Source organism: Protobothrops mucrosquamatus, unplaced genomic scaffold (assembly GCF_001527695.2).
Source record: "Protobothrops mucrosquamatus isolate PMUCROS unplaced genomic scaffold, P.Mucros_1.0 scaffold2369, whole genome shotgun sequence".
Classification (NCBI taxonomy): Eukaryota; Metazoa; Chordata; class Lepidosauria; order Squamata; family Viperidae; genus Protobothrops; species Protobothrops mucrosquamatus.
This window is the reverse complement of record NW_015388446.1, coordinates 172,145-191,356: the sequence shown is the minus strand read 5'-3', so window position 1 is coordinate 191,356 and position 19,212 is coordinate 172,145. Positions and strand designations below refer to the sequence as shown.

The window sequence follows — 19,212 nt, the reverse complement described above, 5'->3', positions numbered from 1 at the left end:
CACGTCTTGAGGGCGCGGCGGAAGGAAGGGAGATCAGGAATCACCCTGATCTCTGGGGGCAGTTCGTTCCAGAGGGTGGGAGCTCCCACAGAGAAGGCCCTCCCCCTTGGGGTCGCCAGCCGGCACTGTCTGGCCGACGGTACCCTGAGGAGACCCACTCTGTGAGAGCGTACAGGTCGGTGGGGGGTAATCTGTGGGGTAATTCTATACACGCATTTTGGAAATCTGGGGTAATGCTGAAGGATTTAATACCACAAGAGTAGCTGGTAACATGTTGGCTTGTCAATGTAGTTGGAAAACAAATAACAATGGGTTTCAAACAAAGGCTATTATTATCAGGAACCCACATCTGATTACTTTTTGTTGTTGTTAGCAGAAATTTAATGTTATGTTTTTGCAGGCAGTCCTAATGACTATGCATGTGATGTTGTAGTGAATTCTTGCCACCAATGGAATGTGAATTTTAGGTGTGTTAAAACCCTGCTCATCGCTGCTACTAATATAAATCTTTGTTAGAAATTAATAGGAATATACTCCAAGCGTAATTAGTGGAGCTCCCAAGGTCTCATCTTAATGGGAAGAGAAATGATTTCTGTGTAATTGTGTATTTAGAACCAGGCTAAGGAAACAACTTCTGATAGTATACTTGGTCATATGGATTTGAACAGAGCAAACAGCAGTAGGTTAGTAATTATAATATTAGGCACCCCCTATGATAGTATATACTATAGTATCTTGCTCAAGGCTTTGTACTTGAATGCAAATTTGAATAGTGTTTTTTCACACCACTGCAACCTTGCAAACTATTTGGAATTGTGGTTTCCTGAGTTCCTATTCATCCTCTTTCATTTAAATTAAGAGCAAGATAAATAGTTACCAATGTAAATATATTTAACCTGGCCACTATCCTAAGGATCTCAGGGTAGGCTACAAGCCATTAAATACTGAACATAGGGAAATAAAATGAACATAAAAAATAAGCAATACTTAAAATAACTAGTACAATAGGCATGTATTTATTGTTTTTAAAAAAGGCTATGGCTATTAAATATCCAATTGACTGCTTGCTGGCCTTGAGGGAAGGGACACTCCAAAGTAATTCAATGAACTTGTTGGAAGTAAGTGTTTGTGACATTGACTCCATGTGGAACATAAGATGCTGCTGTAAACTGAATTACAATATTAAGTCATTCATCCCAGGGTCGTGTACATTCACTACCAGCAGCTTTCCATGTTTCACCTAATTGTACTTGGGCCTCTGTGGAGTTACGGGACATTCTGTCTGTGAAGTACACTTTGTCTATTAGCAATTGCTACCACGTCCTCCCATTGGACAATGGCCCAGCTGCTGTTGTCCTTCCTCATTTTTGTGCCAGGAAAATTCCCAATTGCTTCCCTTGATAGGGATGAGTCTTATGGGAGGGGAGAGTGTCTATGGAGATTCTCAACCATCGAGGCCATGGTTGTCCCAAAGGTGCTTTTTAAAAGGCAACTGGACTTGTAGTTTTTTCCTTGAAAATGTTTCTGAAGAACTGAAGAAGGTTCTTGGATGACAAGTAAAACGTTTTCAAGGAAAAAACTAAGAAAATCCAGTTACCTTTTGAAAAGAAACGTTGGGCTATAATATTGTGTGGAGGACACACACACACACAAACACACACACACACAGTGTTAGAGTTCAAAATGCACCTGTATCAAATTTTAAAATAATGCCTTTCCTACTGATGTGTTGGTTTTATAGCTATTTTTGTGAGTAACATTACAATGGTGCAGTGATTATAACATGCCTTGAGAATAGAAGGTTGCTGGGTCAAAACTCAGGAAAAAAGTTCCATAATTAAATTATGGAAAGCAAAAAAAAAAGTAATAGAAATGTTTACCAGATTTCAAACTGGCAGCCTTCTATTTATAATACAAATATTATTATCCTTATTATAATATTACTGATAAAGATCACGGTAATGATTGATGAAATTCAGGGTTATTCCTGTGTGAAGTAGCCATTAGAGTTCTGGAAATAACTTGTAAGGAAGTAAACCACACCAGCCAAAACAGACAGGAGCACTCAGAGCAGGATAAAGGGGAAAATATTAAATATTAAAAAAACAGCAGTCGGAAAACATGCCTGTGTGTGAACAAAGTGATATTCCTGTTTTCTAGAAATGACTGCCAGTTGGTTCTGCAGAGAGAGCAACTGGGCAACTAAATTTCATTTTTAATGTGTGCCATTGTGCCAACAGTAAAAAAATGACAATAAAGATTGTCTGTCTGTCTATCTTATTTCAGATGAACAACTATTGTCATTTACAAAACTTAGTGCGCAACATAGCATGCAGACATAATTTCCCATATGCATTGTGAATTCCTGGTACAGTTCTAGGATGTGGGATACATAAGACATTCTTTTTGGATATGCAGTTCGGCTTTTTGAGGAGTGATTGATTGATCGATCAGTGCATGGGCCTAAATGCCTCTTTTTACAAAACTGATTCTTACATTGGAATCTAATAAGATTGTTTTCAAAATTATCTTAAATGTTACTTATAAAACATTATATTCTAAATAAGGGGCTCTTCCTGCTCTCTGAGCTAGGTTGTTTTTATGCAGACATTTCATTACCCAAACTAGGTAACATCATCAGTGCTAGTAAGGGGTGGCGTTTGCTCTCAGTTTATATTCTAGTGGTTTGCCTTGTCAGTGTCAGTGGTCTTGAAGCTGCTAGAACAGACATGTCAAACACAAGGCCCGGGGGCCGGATGCGGCCCACGAAGTGGTTTCATGTGGCCCGCAAAGCCATCCTGGAAACAGTGAGGGAACGGCCTCCGCTGCTTTGGCCCTGGCCCAGGCTGGCCGGGAGCCAATGTACAATTTTGTGGTGGCCATCTATGCTGAAATGCATTCAGTCTTAGCTCCATAAGGCCATCTGGAACCAGCGAGGAACCAGCCCCTGCCGTGTCGGCCCCACCCCTGGGTGCATGCTGGAGAGGTGTCACCCTTTGTGAGGAATGAAGAAATGCACCATCGCCTGGAAGTGGGCAGCAAATGGCCCTCGCCTACTTCACATATCCGGCTTGGTGGGCTCTGCCCTGGTCCCATCCCTTTCTGCCAGAGACTCTCAGATCTGTCCCACTCCTGCCCAGGCCCCCACAGGCACCCTTGATGCGAATGAGGTAGCGCTGGCCGCACCCACCCAGTAGGCCACTCCATCCATGCCCACCCAGTAGGCCGTACCCACCTGGCCCCCTGAGGGCAACCGCAATGCTGATGCGGCCCTCGATGAAATTGAGTTTGACACCCCTGTGCTAGAATATAAACTGAGAGCAAATCCCACTCTTTACTAGCACTGATGATGTTATCTAGTTTGGGTAAAAACAACATCTGCAAGAAAACAACCAAACTCTGTGAGTATCAAGGACCCCTCATTTCAACCCTGAACTACAAATATTTATTGGTACATTATAAATATCCTATTACCAGAGTACTGGAGATTACACTTGACCAAATGAAGCAGAGATTTTGCAACACTTTTAAGAAAATGTCCTTGCACCAGAAAGCCGTGTTTGTTAAATAAGCTTAATGATTAAACTGTCAATCCTAATTCTCAAGGATGCTTGTCTTTTTTTTTAAAGATCTGTGTAAATTTAGATTTACCCAATAGCACTTGCTGAGCAAGGGACACAGTGATCTCCATGAAGGTTATGGGGTGTGTCACTACTGTTATGTCTAACGTGTGCAGACCTGAAGGACTCTGTGATGAGATTGTTATAGATTGCAGTGCTTTGCTTCTGTGTTAAAAGTGGCTTTCAACTGAGATTTTACCAATTGGAGCTACGGGGAGTCATCCTGTCTAACCAGTCTCTTGAAAGGTTTCTCCAAACAATAGAAAACTCCTACACAGAAAGCACTTCTCATTAAGAATTAAAAGTACTTGCCAATCCTGAAGGGCTGGGTGGGCTGAGCCCTGCATTTCCATAAGGAAATATAGGAATATGTAGTGTCCAGTGACTGGGGCCATTGAGGAAAATTCTCCAGCAGGTAATAGAATAACTGCAATCCCAAGAGCACCACAGGATGATATTGCAAAGCAAAAGGCCACAGAAACATTCTAGCTTTGCTTTGTCCAATCTAGGGTTCTTCAGAAGTGGTGACCAGGCTCCTGGAGAATTGCAGTCTCAATACAGGTAGTCCTCCACTTACAACAGTCCGTGGAGTGACCATTCAAAGTTATAACGACACTGAAAAAAGTGTTTATGACCGTTTTTCACAGTTACGACCTTTGCAGCATCCCCTGATCAAAATTCAGATGCTTGGCAACTGGTTCATACTTAGGACTGTTGCTGTGTCCCAAGGTCAGCTTTTGTGACCTTCTGACAAGCAGAGTCAATGGGGAAGCCAGATTCACTTAACAACCAGGTTACTAACTTATCAGTTGCAGTATGGCAAGAAAGGTCATAAAATGGGGCAGAACTCACTTAACAAATGTTTCACTTAGCAACAGAAATTTTGGGCTCAATTGTGGTTGTAAGTCCAGGATTACCTGTACATCCGGAGGGCACTTTGGATGGGAAGACTGTTCTAATTCTCCTGCCTGTCCACAAAGCTTTTGCTCTTTTCAAGTTTTGCTGTAGCCTCGCTTGTACTTTGGTACTCAGAGAAAACAATAAGAACAAAAATGTTTTCTGGCTGTTGCCTTTTGAAGGCCACCTATGTAAATAAGTTTTGTGCAGGAACCAAATGGAACTATAAGATTAACTGAAGTCATAAATCTTTTTTGTACCTCTTCTAGCTGCAAACAGAGAGTTTCCCACGGTCTAATGGTCTTCCACAGTGCTTTTTTTCTAAAAAAAAAAAAAAAAGGTGCTGGAACTCATACACGTCATACAACCCGCCTTGCCTACCCTACAAGGTTCCATCCAAAAAAGGTGCCGGAACTCCGTTCTGAGCGTTCTATGAGAAAAAAAGCCCTGGTCTTCCATATGAAAAATGCACAGAAAACTATATGTTTGGGAGAAGCTTAGTCTAGATATCTTAGAAAGTAGCATTCTGGGTTTAAAAGTGCAGTGGATCATGGGACTCTTCACAGAAAGTCTAGAAAATGCAGATTTATTACTAAGTACGGATCTTGTTAAACAAAAGAAAGGAAATCTGATCAATTGAAAATAGGATAGGAAGTGTTAGATAGGCACAAAGGGATAGTTCAACCACTCCCCTTTTTTCCTTAATTAAATTATACATTCCAAGTTCTGTAACTATAATTTATCCTGTTAAGGAAAACATAACATAGCTGTCCTTATGCTGGGGTGTTCCAAATGTATTTGGGCTGCGGTGCCAATTTAGCCAGTGTTCCCCAACCAGATTGGGGAAGGTCTTTCTGTCAAACTTCATGCACAATTTTAAATCTGGTCTTTCTTTACACATTTAGGTCCAAAACTTTGCATGGGAGAACTGTGGTCCTCCATCGGAACCTGCAGTAATTAAGAGTCTGTCCGTAAGTCCAGATCCAATTGCTATCCCTGGAGATGTGACAGTTAGCGTATCAGGGGCCAACACTATAATCCTCTGTGCTCCTCTGAAGGTACGTGAAAGATGATGGAACCAAACCAAACCAAAATTGTTACTTGCATCTCTGATAGTAGTACATTTGGTAAAATAAACATTATTTATTTGATATCTTTAACTAAACCAGGCCTGATATAAGATTGCACTGTTTTATTTTTGTGGCAGCTCAGCTTGGACATGGGTAGCCCTAGTTTTTCCAGCTCCCCCCTTGTTCTTTCTTTCCTAGATAAAGGCATCTTTGAATAATGTTCAAATCCTGATGATTGAATCCATGTAATTTTCTTGGAACCTAACAGAATGCTGCCTTCTGGAGTTTTTTTTTCCAACTTTCCAGTCCACTCAGCAGCTTTGTCATTCTCAGCTGATGCCCCGTCAAAGCATCAACCATGGCAGACTCTGTTTAGTCTCCAAGATAACTCATAATCATCTTAGTCCTGCCTCTTGCTAAAGCCCTTTTCCCCTTCCTAATTGTTGTCAAAGAAAGACATCTCTTCCAGTAGATCAGGAGTGAATAGTCTGTAGACCCAAGGCTCCTTGCCAGTTTTTAGCAGTGTGATTATTGAAAAGTGGTGCTGCACTTTCCAGCCGTGTTAAGTCAGAAAACGCAGGAAAGGTGTATGCCCTAAAATAGGCCTGAGACCATTAAAAATGAAACAAAATAACAAAAAATAAGCCCTCGCTTAATGTGGAAAATATTAGCCCTGCATTTTGCATAATTTCCCCATTTAGTATTTTCAGTTCCCTGTGACTAAAAAATTGGCCATCCTCCAAATAGAAGAAGGAAAGGGTGCTTCAAAGGTGTTTTAGAACAGTGTTTCTCAACTTTGGCTACTTTAATAGTATGAACCTCAGCTCCCCATGCTGGCTGTGGAATTCTGGGAATTGAAGTCCACTTATCCTAAAGTGGTCAAGGTTGAGAAACTTCATAGCCTGTAATTTCGTCATTACTGGAATAGGTGGGGTTTTGATCCCACTTATGTTGTATTGTGATACTGCTGGTTTCAGTGTATTGCGTGTAGTGTTATTGGCTATTCTGATTTACATGTTTTTACCCTGTGTAAGCTATTTGGGAGTTAGATAGCCTATAAAGCAGTGATGGCAAAACTTTTAGAGACCGAGTGCCCAAACTGCAACCCAAAACCCACTTATTTATCGCCGGGTGCCAGGTGGGCGTGGCCCACTGGGTGGGCATGGCTGTGGTGGTCATGGCAGATTGGGTGGGTGTGGCCAAGGTGGGCGTGATCACCTCGATGTTGCTCATAGGGAGGGACGCCTGTGGGGGCTGGGCAGGGTTGGGGGAGATCCAGGGGGTCTCTGACAGGTGGGGCGGTGGGCAAGAGACTCGTCCTGTGGGGTGAGGCGAGGCAAGGCGAGGCAGTGCGGGGGTGCCATTGTCACAGGGCAAGGTGAGGCAGGGGCCGGGGCGGCTGCTGCCTGACACCATTGGCCCCTGCACACAGAGGCCACCGAGTGCATGGGTGCTGGGATGCATCCAGCCATGTGGGACCTCGGCGAGTTAGTGGGCGGCTGGTTGAAGAGGGACAGTTGCCATCTCCGGGGCATGGCGTGCGTGCCCACAGAGAGGGCTCTGAGTGCCGCCTCTGGCACGCGTGCCATAGGTTCGCCACCACTGCTATAAAGCATTAAAAAAAAATCAGCAGAAATTGGATTCCAGCTTATCTTCTCCTATTAAGCAACTAGTTATCCATGCCATGGTCGACTCTATCCCTTTCTAAGGGATAATAATAAAATCAGGAGACATACAATAATTTTATATCCAGAATGGTGTCAGTCTTCAAAGACTGTAAAAGCTGCAGATAACACCCACAGAGTAATATAATGAAAATTGCCTTGTGTTTATTGATTGTACTGATACAACCTACCTGGTTTTACGCAAAACTTTTGAATCTTGAAAAATTATGTATATATGAGCCTTTCAAGCCCCAGGCCTGAGAACGTGGGTTGTGATTTAGCTCAGATGTTGTATGCTGATTTCTTCTAATTTGTTCATGTTCTCAGGGTTTTTTTCCCTGTCTTACTGGTTTCTTGATCTTTCTGTTACTAGTTCTCCTAGTTGTGTTCATTCTAGCATCATCATTATTATTATTTTTTTGATCTAGTGCTGTTTTTCCTGTTTTAGATTTCAGGCACTGAGGTAGAAAGGGCTATCTCAGATAAAATAGAATGAAATTCTGTCAAAAGAAGTAGAATTTTGTGTTTTTGGGTCATCTCCAGGTGGGTTTCCAACCCACCTAGCATTGGAGCGCTTCCGTCTTCCTCACCTGGGCTGTGGACTTCAGCTGGAATCAACTGATAGGCCCCTGGCTTTTCTGCTGTAGAGTCACAGGATAGTATGGGAATCCTTTCAGCTACAATGCTATGGCTTGTTCATTAGCTTGAATTGAGATTGACTCAAAATGGCAAACTGAAGTTTGCTTCTAACTAGGAAACTGTGACATGATATGTATGTTTGCACGTTCACGGCTGTTTTCAAACCCGAATCTTCTGGATTTTGCGCCAAGCTTTTTTTTAAAGAAAGTGGGGGGGGAAGAGATATTGCTCACATGTGGCCGGACAGCACGTTTCGCAACTGCTTGGACAAGGGTCAAGCATTTTTCTTGAGCTTAGGCCTAGAGCAGGAGTAGGCAACCTTGGCTCTTTTATGACTCGTGGAGTTCAACTCCCAGAATTCCTGAGCCAGCATGGCTGGCTCAGGAATTCTGGGAGTTGAAGTCCATGAGTCATAAAAGAGCCAAGGTTCCCTACCCCTGGCCTAGAGGTTCTCTTAATATTTATGCAAAAGTGCATTGGTCTTGATAGCAATGCCTGAAAAAATTACACATTGGAGAATAAAGTAAACTTAGTACCGCTCAATAGGAAACTCGGAGAAGTTGCATCTGTTTTTAAACGTTAGAGGACACGGAGAGTCTTGTGAAAATGGAACATAAGTAGCAAATCCATAATGAGAAATTCAGTGAGCTGCCTCTGATAATTTCATTTCATTCATTTATTTGGGTGCTGTAACCAATGCTGGATTTCTCCAAGTCTGCAGAAAGATTTTGTCCAGGGATGCTGTTTGCTCCCTGGCTATGGCAGCTTTGCAGGTACTGCATGCCAAAATCCATTCAGTCCAATTTCCACATCAGTTTGCACCTTAAGAACACAAAACGATGTGAAAATTTTCATTAAAATTCATAGAGTTTCCACAAACATTCCTATACGTCTTGGGCCAAAATAGATTTTTAATCCTGATTTTTTTTTTTTTGAGAGAGAGAAAGAAATACTATATTGCAAAATTTAGAAAAGTGCAACATGGTAGTCTAAAAAGTATTTATTAGGTTGATTATTAAAAATGTGACTCAGGTATAATCAAGCCCTCATCTCTCCTTTCAGAGGTACATTTCCTTCAGGCATGTTCCTCAAGAGCATTTCATTTCAATTGCCAGCTAGTCAGAAGTTGTTGGAAGCCAGTTTCCTGACGTCTTCAGCTACAGCCACACTCAGAATGCTGGAAAAAGATGAGCCTGTTAATACAGCTAACAGCAGGAAAATCCAAAGACATTCAGCCAATGCCCTGCCTCCCATCTATGTTCTCATTTCATAGTGTGATGGTTTCCCATCTAGTCCAATTAGATATTATGGCCAGTGGGTCTTGCAAACCCCAAAGTCACTGTCCCTTTGCTATATTTTAAATTTCTGGGAAATAGTAGCATCTTAGCAAACCTCGGTGGCAGCTGATCTCTGTGGGGATGGGGAAGTGTAAGATCATGGCCAGAGTGACTGAATAATACACACATACACACCCTGTGAGAAGTGAGTCTACACCAGTTCTTCCCAACTTCCATGTTGCAAATTCCCTTCAGCTATGATTTGGGAGGTGCTGGTAAGGAGCTAGAGATAAATTGTACCCACTTATGAATAGAGATGATGGCTGATTTGAGAGCAGTGAAAAAAACCCATGTGGAAGTGTTCATATTAGGAGGAGAGGGAATCCCTCGCATAGGAAAAGCAGAACTTCAGCTGTTCTCAGAAGCATCATGGAAAACAGGACAAGCGTCTGAGACCCTTGATACCACACAAGCTGTCCTGCCTTGTGAGCACTTGTCCTGTGAATCCTTATCATGATGTTGGGGAAGAGGAAGCAATCCAGCCAGAGCCCAGAGGCTTAGTTAGGGGATTCTTTGCACGCCTGGTCACCTTGGGTATTTAAACTGTGCTTTTGGTGTCTGTTATTTCCTCTGAGGACCAGCACAGAGCAATGGTATTGAACCTTGATTTTTCCTGCTGTAGAGTTGTTGTTCAGTCGCTAAGTCGTGTCCAACTGTTTGTGGGCCCATGTACTGCAGCACACCAGCCCCCCTGCCCCCCCTGCCCCCGTCCTGGAGTTTGCCCAAATTCATGTTCGTTGAGTCAATGATACTATCTAATCATCTCATCCTCTGCCATCCCTGTCTCCTTTTGCCTCCAGTCTTTCCTAACATCAGGAATGAGTTTCCAATGAGTCCTCTCTTCTCATTTTGTGGCCAAAATATTTGAGTTTCAGCTTCAGTATCTGTCCTTCCAAAGGACAGTCGGGGTTGATTTCCTTTAGGGAGCTTTAGAGAATATTCACAGAGGAAAAAAAGGGATGGCGATAAATGGCTGGGAAAGACGACGTCAGCTGATACTCTGCAGATGTGTTAGAGCAGGCATGTCAAACTGCTGGCCCGCGGGCCGGATGCATCACACCGAAACTGTGCCCACCTTATTGCCAACAATGGGGAAAAGGTCGCAATACGTCACGCGACATCATGTGACGTCGCAAGTTTGACATGCCTGTGTTAGAAGATAGTGCTTCAGCTGTTAGCTAAGCAAGGTTGGGGGTTTGGCATGTTAATATAAAACCTTTGGAATGCACCAGGTTGGAGAAAACTGCTTTCTATACCAAAAAGGATGTAAATGGGAAGAGTGTATAGGAAACTTGCAGCATTTGTATGGCTCTCTACTGCTCATAGGTGGTGGCTTATGATATCTGAGAACATAAGAGCTGCCTTGCTGAATCAAATAAAAGTTGCATTTGACTGGCATTCTTTTCCCAGATGGTCATTAGGTTTATGTCAAGGGTGCCCAAGTGATTGTAGCTTAGCGTTAGAGCGCATGCTTTGCTTATTAATACTCCTTACAAAGTGATAGGGTCATCCCCCCCCCTTTTAACTTCTGTATGTTGAATTATTTCATGGAGAATAAATCCTGTCCATGAACATGCTCCTTTAATCCGGTGCATTTTATAATTAAGTAATCTTTTGCAAGGGGCTTTCTCCCACACTTTCTCCCAAGATGAATAGAAATGTAAAATGGCAACATCCAACTGCATCTCCCAGTTGAGCTTATTGGGAGTGTGGCATCCTTTGTCCAAAAGGTGGACAAAGTGGTAGAAGAAAAAGGAGCTTTTCTGGGGATGAGGTTTACACCTCTTTCAAAGTGTGTCTCCCTGATATTTATCTTCTCCCAGGTAAGGTGGGGTCCCGAATTTAGCTGTCAGACCAGATTCAGCCCCTACATTTAAAGATGAGTCAGAGTTATTGTTTTATTTCTTCAAAACAAGTAGCCTAAACAGTGATGCACATTCAGAAAATCGACTGAGCAATCACTGATTTCTCAAGTTGTTTTAACTAGTTTGCTGTCAACAACCTATTGGGAAAGTATTAAGTATTAATGACAGGAAGAAATTTTCAGACGGAATATTAATGCTCACATCTATTTCCAGGCAACTGTCATACTGGAGAAGAAGCTTGGGGATATGTGGATAAAAGTCCCATGTGTGGATCAGCTTGGGAGCTGCACCTATGATGATACTTGCACCATGCTGGACAGTCTCATCCCTCCAGGCGAGCCATGTCCACCGCCATTGCAAAGTTACGGCATTCCATGTCATTGCCCATTCAAAGCGGTGAGCCTTCTTCCTCCTTTTGTTTCTTGTCTTGGAAACACAGCAACAAAATCCTTTGGGTATCAGCAACTGCTTACACTCCTTTCTCTGTAAAGTTGGTGTATCACCAATAGCTGTGTGCCTCCATTAATGCAGCTCTGTCCAGAAATAGATGATAGACTGGCCAAGATTTTCAGCTGTAGTCAAATGTGCTCTAAGTTTGTTTGTTTTTTACTATTTATATAACTTCAGTCTTATGATTACAAAATGAATGCGTTCAGGTGGCCCATAATGCAGTGCATCTCTGAGAAAACGTATCAATTAAAATATAATGATGCATTAAAATAAAGGAGTTAACTTGACAATAGAACCGGACACCTTTCAAAGAGGAATCTGGATTTTCTGTGAAAGCATATAGCTTGCTGTGGACAGATCACAACATGCAATCCTTGTGTAAGTTTTCCAAAACTCTTTATTGTACCCCATTTCAGCCCAATTCTCTTGGATTTCGCTATTTTGCCAGTGTTAATTTCCAAGTTCTTTTTTTCAAATCTGCTTTTAGCAATCTATCTTGTCATAGTAGATACCCTTTTTCTCAGAGGACCTAGCCAGCATCTTGGGCTATAGAAGATTTGCCTGTGTTGACTATCCACAACGCTTCTAGGTACCGAATAACAATATAAAAGCAGACAATGGAATGTTCCATACTGAGTCATGTTCAAATGCACAAATTTGTTTAAGCAATTTGCAGTGATCTTTTATTGATTACACTGAAGAGCTATTTCAGTAGTTCAATCCTCTAAATGCTTCCTCATTTCTGCTCCTGTTTTAAAGGATATGCTTGGTGTGCTTTATTGGTACTCAAACTGTACTCTGACAGACAGGGAGAGGCAATATATCAACTTATGGAGACTGACGGGATGGCTTGTCTTTCTTTCAGGGTACCTACACCCTTCCTTCCTCTGAATTCTTCATACCCAACATGGATTTGCCTTCTTTCCTCACCAATGGAGACTACAAGATGAGAGTTGTGCTGAGCAACGGGGACCAAGAGATGTCCTGCACCAAGCTGTCCTTCTCCTTGCAGGCAGAGAACATACATGCAAAGCTTTGATGGCTACACTGAGTCTTAGTGTCACGTGCCATGTTTCTTCCAGCTTTTTCTATCCTATTATGACTAACATGAAGAGTTACTTTGCCGCATTTGAAGAGGAAGGGTTATAGTTACTGCTTTTGTGACTGCTGTTAATTACTTGGAGGACCAATTGGAGAATCCAAGGAAAGAATGTTCCTTATTAGAAAATGATGCCTGCCTATCTAAAACTTATTAAGGACCAGATTATACAAATTATTGGTTGGAAATGGGGATTTGCATACATTAAGCATATGTTTAGCTGGCAAATACTCTGCCGGGTGCATTGGGCCCAGCATTGGAGCATTCCACTGGAGGATTCCCTATTAGATTTCCCTACATTACAGAGTCTTAAATGGTAGATAGAGGCCTCTTCAAGGCATGAGTTAGTGGAAGTTATATAGGTGTACTGATGACAGGATAATCTAAACCAGGTATTAAAAAGACTGGAGAAGCTGCATATTCTGCTTTGTGGATGCTACTTCAAACTAGCCAGACCTACCTCTTTCAGTATACCAGAAATATTTTTTAGAATGGGATAGTTTCTAAATGGTACCTTGTGGAATTCTCATTTTGAGATCAGTATTATCCATTAGTTCTGCATAAAGACATGTATCTTTATCCTGCTGTTCATAAGCTTAATGTTTTCTAGGGAGGTGAGTCAAACCAAGCATGAAAAGAAGCATTTTTTTTAAGTGAGCAGTTTCCACTTTTTACATAAGAATGTACTAATTCTTTTTAAAAAAACGAAGTGCTTACAGAGGTATTGCTGGGCAAAGCAGCACATATCCCTCTAAATGAGCATTTCTCTCCTTGTTTGAAAACTGACTTTTTTGTTCCTAAGGAACCAACTGGCTCCACTTATTAACAAGTGTTTTAGAACCCAACTTTCTATTATTTTCTAACATACTGTACCTCCTATGCATTAAGCAAAACTTGACTGTCTAATTGGAGTACAAATTAGTGACCCGGGAGGTAATCAAATAACTCAGACATCGATTAAATTGTGCCATAATTTGAATGTCATGTATAAATATCCGGTTAACAGAAGGTTCACCCTCCAAACAATGATTGCCAAGTGATTCTCTGATGCAACGAGAGTGTATTATTGCTGCCCTAGCAAAGTTAAAATTAGAATCATTTTCTGATCGCAGCGTTTGAGAAGTATTAACAATGAGCCGTCATAAGCCTCTTTATTAATGGAAGGCAGCATTAGTGTGCTGTTCTTTTATCCTGCTTTGTTGCAGGATCTGCTTCTTTTGCACTGGGCTTACTGCAGTTCTTAAAGCCAAGCTGGCATACCATGAAGTGATGAGGGGTTCTTCTTACTAGCCAGCTTGTTAGGATCAGAAGCTGTTTTGGACTGAGAAGGAATGATTTGATTGTGCTTTCCTGGCTGGCTTTCACATTTAAGGGAGGATTAGAACATGGTTTCCCATTCTAGCCTAGCACCTTAAGTGCTACACCATACAAGCTCTCAGAATGTCTTCTGGATATTTTGGACTACTACAAGTAAGCTGGACTTGACTCCTGGTAGTTGCCTAGAGATTTCTATGGAATTGATTCCAGCAATAATAGAAAAGTAGTGTGGTCCTTGCAACATTCTGGGGTTCTGATTTGCTTAGACATCTCCCATCCGAGTATATTAGATGTGATACAGCTTAGCTTTTTACAATTAGCCAGAGCCAATTAGGTTCAATGTAGACAATCCCTGCTGCCTAACCATGCTACTTAGTGCTTAAGGGGCATCCATGCAAACATCCAGAAAAGAATCCTTGGCCTATAGCTCTAATTTAAGAATTAGGCTTGGCAGCAGTTATTGCTTGATTTAAAAATTACAGAATCTTTCTCCCAACTGTAAGGAGTAACCTTGGATGTATTCTGTTGTATTTTTTTTCCACTTTGTCCTCTGAGCAATAAGAGGCTTAGCTTCTACACCTGCATTTCTGTGCAGAAATGTATGTTTTGATGCTATTGCTTTTAATGGCATTAATAGAAATCTGCCTCTCAAGTTTTAGAATTCAGTGAATGTTTGGTACTTCATGTAATCCGATGGCATTCCACACAGTTTAAATGGATAGGCTAAAATGACATTACAATTGTTTTGTATTCTATTCTCTGGCTCCCCAAATCTTAGTTCTTCCATCTACCCAATATGCTTTTTGATCTTACCTCCACTATATACAATATGTTCCTTGTTTACCTTAATTCTAATAAAAGCTATATCATTTGGTATGAACAGGAAAAAATCAGCACACCTTATACTGGAGTAACTATCCAAATGATACTTAGAAAGGTTCTGTTGCTTAATCTTGAGTAAATTTGAAGATTTGTTTTAGTACATGCAATTTCCAAGTAAAGGGTCTTGGAAAATGGCAGAGTGGCAAAAGTTTCTTTACATTCTTGCATACGGCAATGCAGTGATCTCCTTCTCTCATCCATATAATTGTCTCTAAATCACATGTATAAAAAAAGATTCTAGACATGACTATTGCCTTCAAACCATGCAATTATCCTGTATTTCTGTTTTAATTGGCAGAACTATGGCATGGCTATATGACTAACATTATTCAGTAAACTACTGTTATAACTTTGTATGGCAAAGGCATTGCAAAATTTTTTTGACAAGATAATCATTATGATGTATTTCTGAGAGTTGTACTCGCAGGGAAGCAGTTTATGTACTCGTTGTACATCTTGTTCAAAAAGTTCCTTGATCTTTTCCCATACTATTTTTCATTAAGGATGGGTTTTCTTACTTTCTGCAATAATCATACTTAAATCCCAATGTTGATTTACAGAGATATGTGACATGAGCAATACTTTTCTTCTAAATGGAACAATAGAAATTCAAAATAAACCTTTTTGTCTTATAATAAAGTAGATACGTAATTAATTCAAACCATTCCTACAAAAATGCAATTTTTATGCTCATAAAGTGAAATGGAAATGATCACATACGGTGGTTGAAGTGGGAAGAAAGGCCATCTTTATTCCTTTCAATACATTTATAACACATTTTTTGCTTTTTGCTTCTGAGTATTGTAAATGTGAAGAGCACACCCTTACGTTATCATGATGAGTAATGTGAGAAATAGATTATACAAAATTTCCCTGAAACGGATTTTGGTAATATTTTGGTCACAAACATAATTTCTTAGCAACAATTCAGAAACAATTTGCCAAAGTTATCTTCTGCAGAGTTCCCCCCTCCCCAGTTTAACCTATATCACCTTTGTTGATTTGTTGGTAATCTTCCATTTAAGGACTTAATTGGTCCAACTCTCCTAAGCTTTTTGAGATCACCCAAATTAGCCAGGTACTGCAATCAGCTGTGAACCACACAGATATTTTTCTACACTACTGGGTTATGTTGCTGATCTTTTACTACTTCAGTTTAAGCAGTTGTATTTTTTAATAGACCTGTGATAATCAGGCAACAAATTGAAACAATTTGTTCTGGCACGATGATTCATAGCTAGGAAAACTCAATTATCTGGATTTTTTTAAACATTATTCAGTTACTAAAACTACTAGAACAAAACCAGATTTTGTTTCCAGTTCTGTTTATTGAAAACAAATAGAGCATATTTTTAAAAAGTAAACCACATCTGGACAGCAATAGGCTATTACTACATAAGAAAAACTCTTCATGAAGCCATCTCCTTTTAATGTATTTTATTGCACAAACACATTACGAATCACATTCTTAACCACTATTGGGGCTTTTATATCCTTCTTCTTTCTGTATATTTTGCTAAAGTGACTTGATGGTAATTAGTGAAGAAAACTCTCAACCATATAAAATTATATCTGATTTGAGTCATAAGAGATATCGTTGGAAAAGGAAGTAAGCTCATTATGAGCTACACACATTGGCGAGTCTTGGTCTAATATTAAAGGGCACTTGTCAAAGGACATATTTAGTTAGTCTGATCTAAGAGGGCAAGAACAAGAGAAATGTTACTCCTGTTTTTTTGTATCTAAAAGTGCAAATATCCTTAAGAGCTTTGGACTCTCTGGCTGGATTTGTGCAGTCCCCTACATCAAAATATGTTCTGCTTACTTGGCAAGCCATGATGAAGCAAATTAAGGGTTAGCATGTGGTGTAATTACAGACTGTTTAAACTGCGTTCACGAGATAAGTTCATTGCTTGTATATCAAAACATACTTGTCTAATAGATTTCATTAGAAATTTGGTTTGTCTTAAAACTCCGTTATTCTGAGATGAAAAATATTTTTGTTGAACTATCTATGTCGGGTCTGATGATCAGTGAAGTTGGGTTTGCTCACTGAGCAAAGCAATAGTGTTTGCAATGCAGATTACAGGAACCTAGGTCTTCCCTAAGGTTTGCAAAGTATGGCTTACCATCTAGCATAATACATGAATCCAGCCACTGTGGTTTACTTCTTGCAACTTGTACGACCACCTGATATAACAAAACAAAAGCAGAGCATACCAAAGACAAAAGAAATTGTTAACCAAGGAGACCAATCAATATGCTAAACAAGGTTCTCAGTCATCCAGCTCATGGTTGTCCCAAAGGTACTTTTTTAGGAGACAACTGGACTTTATTTTTCTTTAAAGACATCTCGCTTCTCATCCAAGAAGCTTCTTCAGCTCTGGATGATGGGAAATGGAAAGATTTATGTTCCTTGCAGACAGCTGGGCATTTGCATTTTTTTAGAGCAGCGGTCTTCAAACTTGGCCCTTTTATAACTTGTGGACTTCAACTCCCAGAATTCCTCAGCCAGCATGACTGGCTGAGGAATTCTGGAAATTGAAGTCCACAAGTTTGAAGACCCCTGATTTAGAGAGTCATTGAGGCCATTTGGAGGTTTGCCTGTGTCCTCAGGGTCACCCAAGTAACACTAATGTGTGTGGAGCCTTCTAGGCTGTAGGATATTTTCTGCCCAGGGTCCCTTCACTGTTGAATACAGGTGCAGTCAACTTTTAAGACGTGTGGATTTCAGCTCCCAGAAGTATCTAACTCAGTCTGGCTGGGGAATTTTGGAAGTTGAAGTCCACATAGCTTAAAATGGCCAAGTTTGAGAGACATTGTCTTAGACTAAGTCTTAAGAACCTTATAACAGGGTCAGGGTCATCTAAATCCTGGGGGAAACTGTTCCACAGATCAGGTGCTTTGACAAAGAGGCTATGCTTCCTGGACCCACTAGATGGCACTAGAAGGGACCTAGAGCAGTGATGGCGAACCTTTTAGAGACCGAGTGCCCAAACTGCAACCCAAAACCCACTTATGCATCGTCGGGTGCCGGGTGGGTGTGGCCCATTGGGTGGGTGTGGCCAATCGGGTGGGCATGGCTACGGTGGTAACGGCAGTCTGGGTGGGACTAAAAAGTTCAATCAATCAATTCCAACTTTGCGAGATCTTTTTTTTCCCTGCAAGAAGTTGAAATTGACTGATTGATTGAACCTTTATTTTTTGGTACACGGCGGCGGAGGCCTAAAGCGAAAAGGTTTTATAAAACCCAGCTGAAGGCCTAGGACTGGGGTGATGGCACGCGTGCCCACAGAGAGGGCTCTGAGTGCCACCTCTGGCACCCGTGCCATAGGTTCGCCACCACTGACCTAGAGCATTCTGATTTTGTCCTATGCGCCAAGCAGAACAAATGGGAAGCAGGCAGTTGCATAGCATGGCCCTGTGCCACAACAGGTTTTTCCTGATAATAACCAACAATTTGGATTGCAGCGGAAGCCCATGCAGTTTGGCAAAGACTGGTACAATAATTGCCCAGGCCACGGCATTCTGAACCAGTTACAACTGAAGAGTGAGAGTGTAGTGTGCTGTACTGATCCAAACAGGAGGTGACCAAGTTCTGTTTCCACAAACCGCGGCTGAAATGGGCCAGGTGCATGCATTTGATATCTGGCGGAAATAATAATGCATTAAATTAATAGGGCATTCAAGAGCTCCTTCCTTTCCTTTGCCTCCTAGGAAAATAATTTTATCAAAAATCCGAAACTGCTGCTCTTTGGTGGCAGCTAAAAATCAATGGCTAGAAACCACTCCTATTTTTTTTTTTTACCATTTACTTTCTCCACGTCGAAATAGCTCAGGGCATTTACAAACACCAAAAATATTCCAGGCCTCAGAACACATTTTAGCAAGAGAGCAGTTCCCCCCCCCCCCGCGAAAAGGAGCCCACCACGCACACACACACTCGGGATGATTTCATGATTTCTCATAGGAATAACGACAGCAACGTCCGAGAACCATACCAAGAAAGCCCCTGACGCTTTGCTACTGTTAGAAGTAAGTCTTCATCCTGGTTCATCCAAGCCGGGAATAAATAAGCAAACATGGCGACTGCTTTGGGAAGGTTACAGTTTATTGCAGAAGACAGATAAGCAGCAGAGGAGAAGAGAGGAAAAAGAGAGGGAGCACATGGGCAGAAGGCCTTTTTATACCCCCTCCCAGCCCTGCTTGGAGTAGTTTCCTGTTCCTGTGGCATGAACTTTGAGGCTATTTCTGAGTGTTTTTCTAGGCCTTGATATCTGTGGTTTAATCCCATTATCATATCCTGCTTCCCAGGTGATGGGGCTAATGACTCTTAAGAGCTTCTTTTGTCTTGAGATCCCTGGCTCCAAAC

At 41.3% G+C, this 19,212-nt stretch overlaps 1 protein-coding gene across 1 annotated transcript in view; it reads left to right on the top strand.

The window, feature by feature from the left end:
• Positions 1-15,504, top strand: part of GM2A (GM2 ganglioside activator) — a 16,380-nt gene extending 876 nt beyond the window's left edge. The window contains exons 2-4 of the mRNA XM_015824827.1: positions 5,423-5,575; positions 11,306-11,488; positions 12,408-15,504. Coding sequence (XP_015680313.1) covers positions 5,423-5,575; positions 11,306-11,488; positions 12,408-12,581 — 510 coding nt within the window. The 3' untranslated portion in view covers positions 12,582-15,504. The remainder of the gene's footprint in view (positions 1-5,422; positions 5,576-11,305; positions 11,489-12,407) is intronic.
• Positions 15,505-19,212: the final 3,708 nt, after the last annotated feature.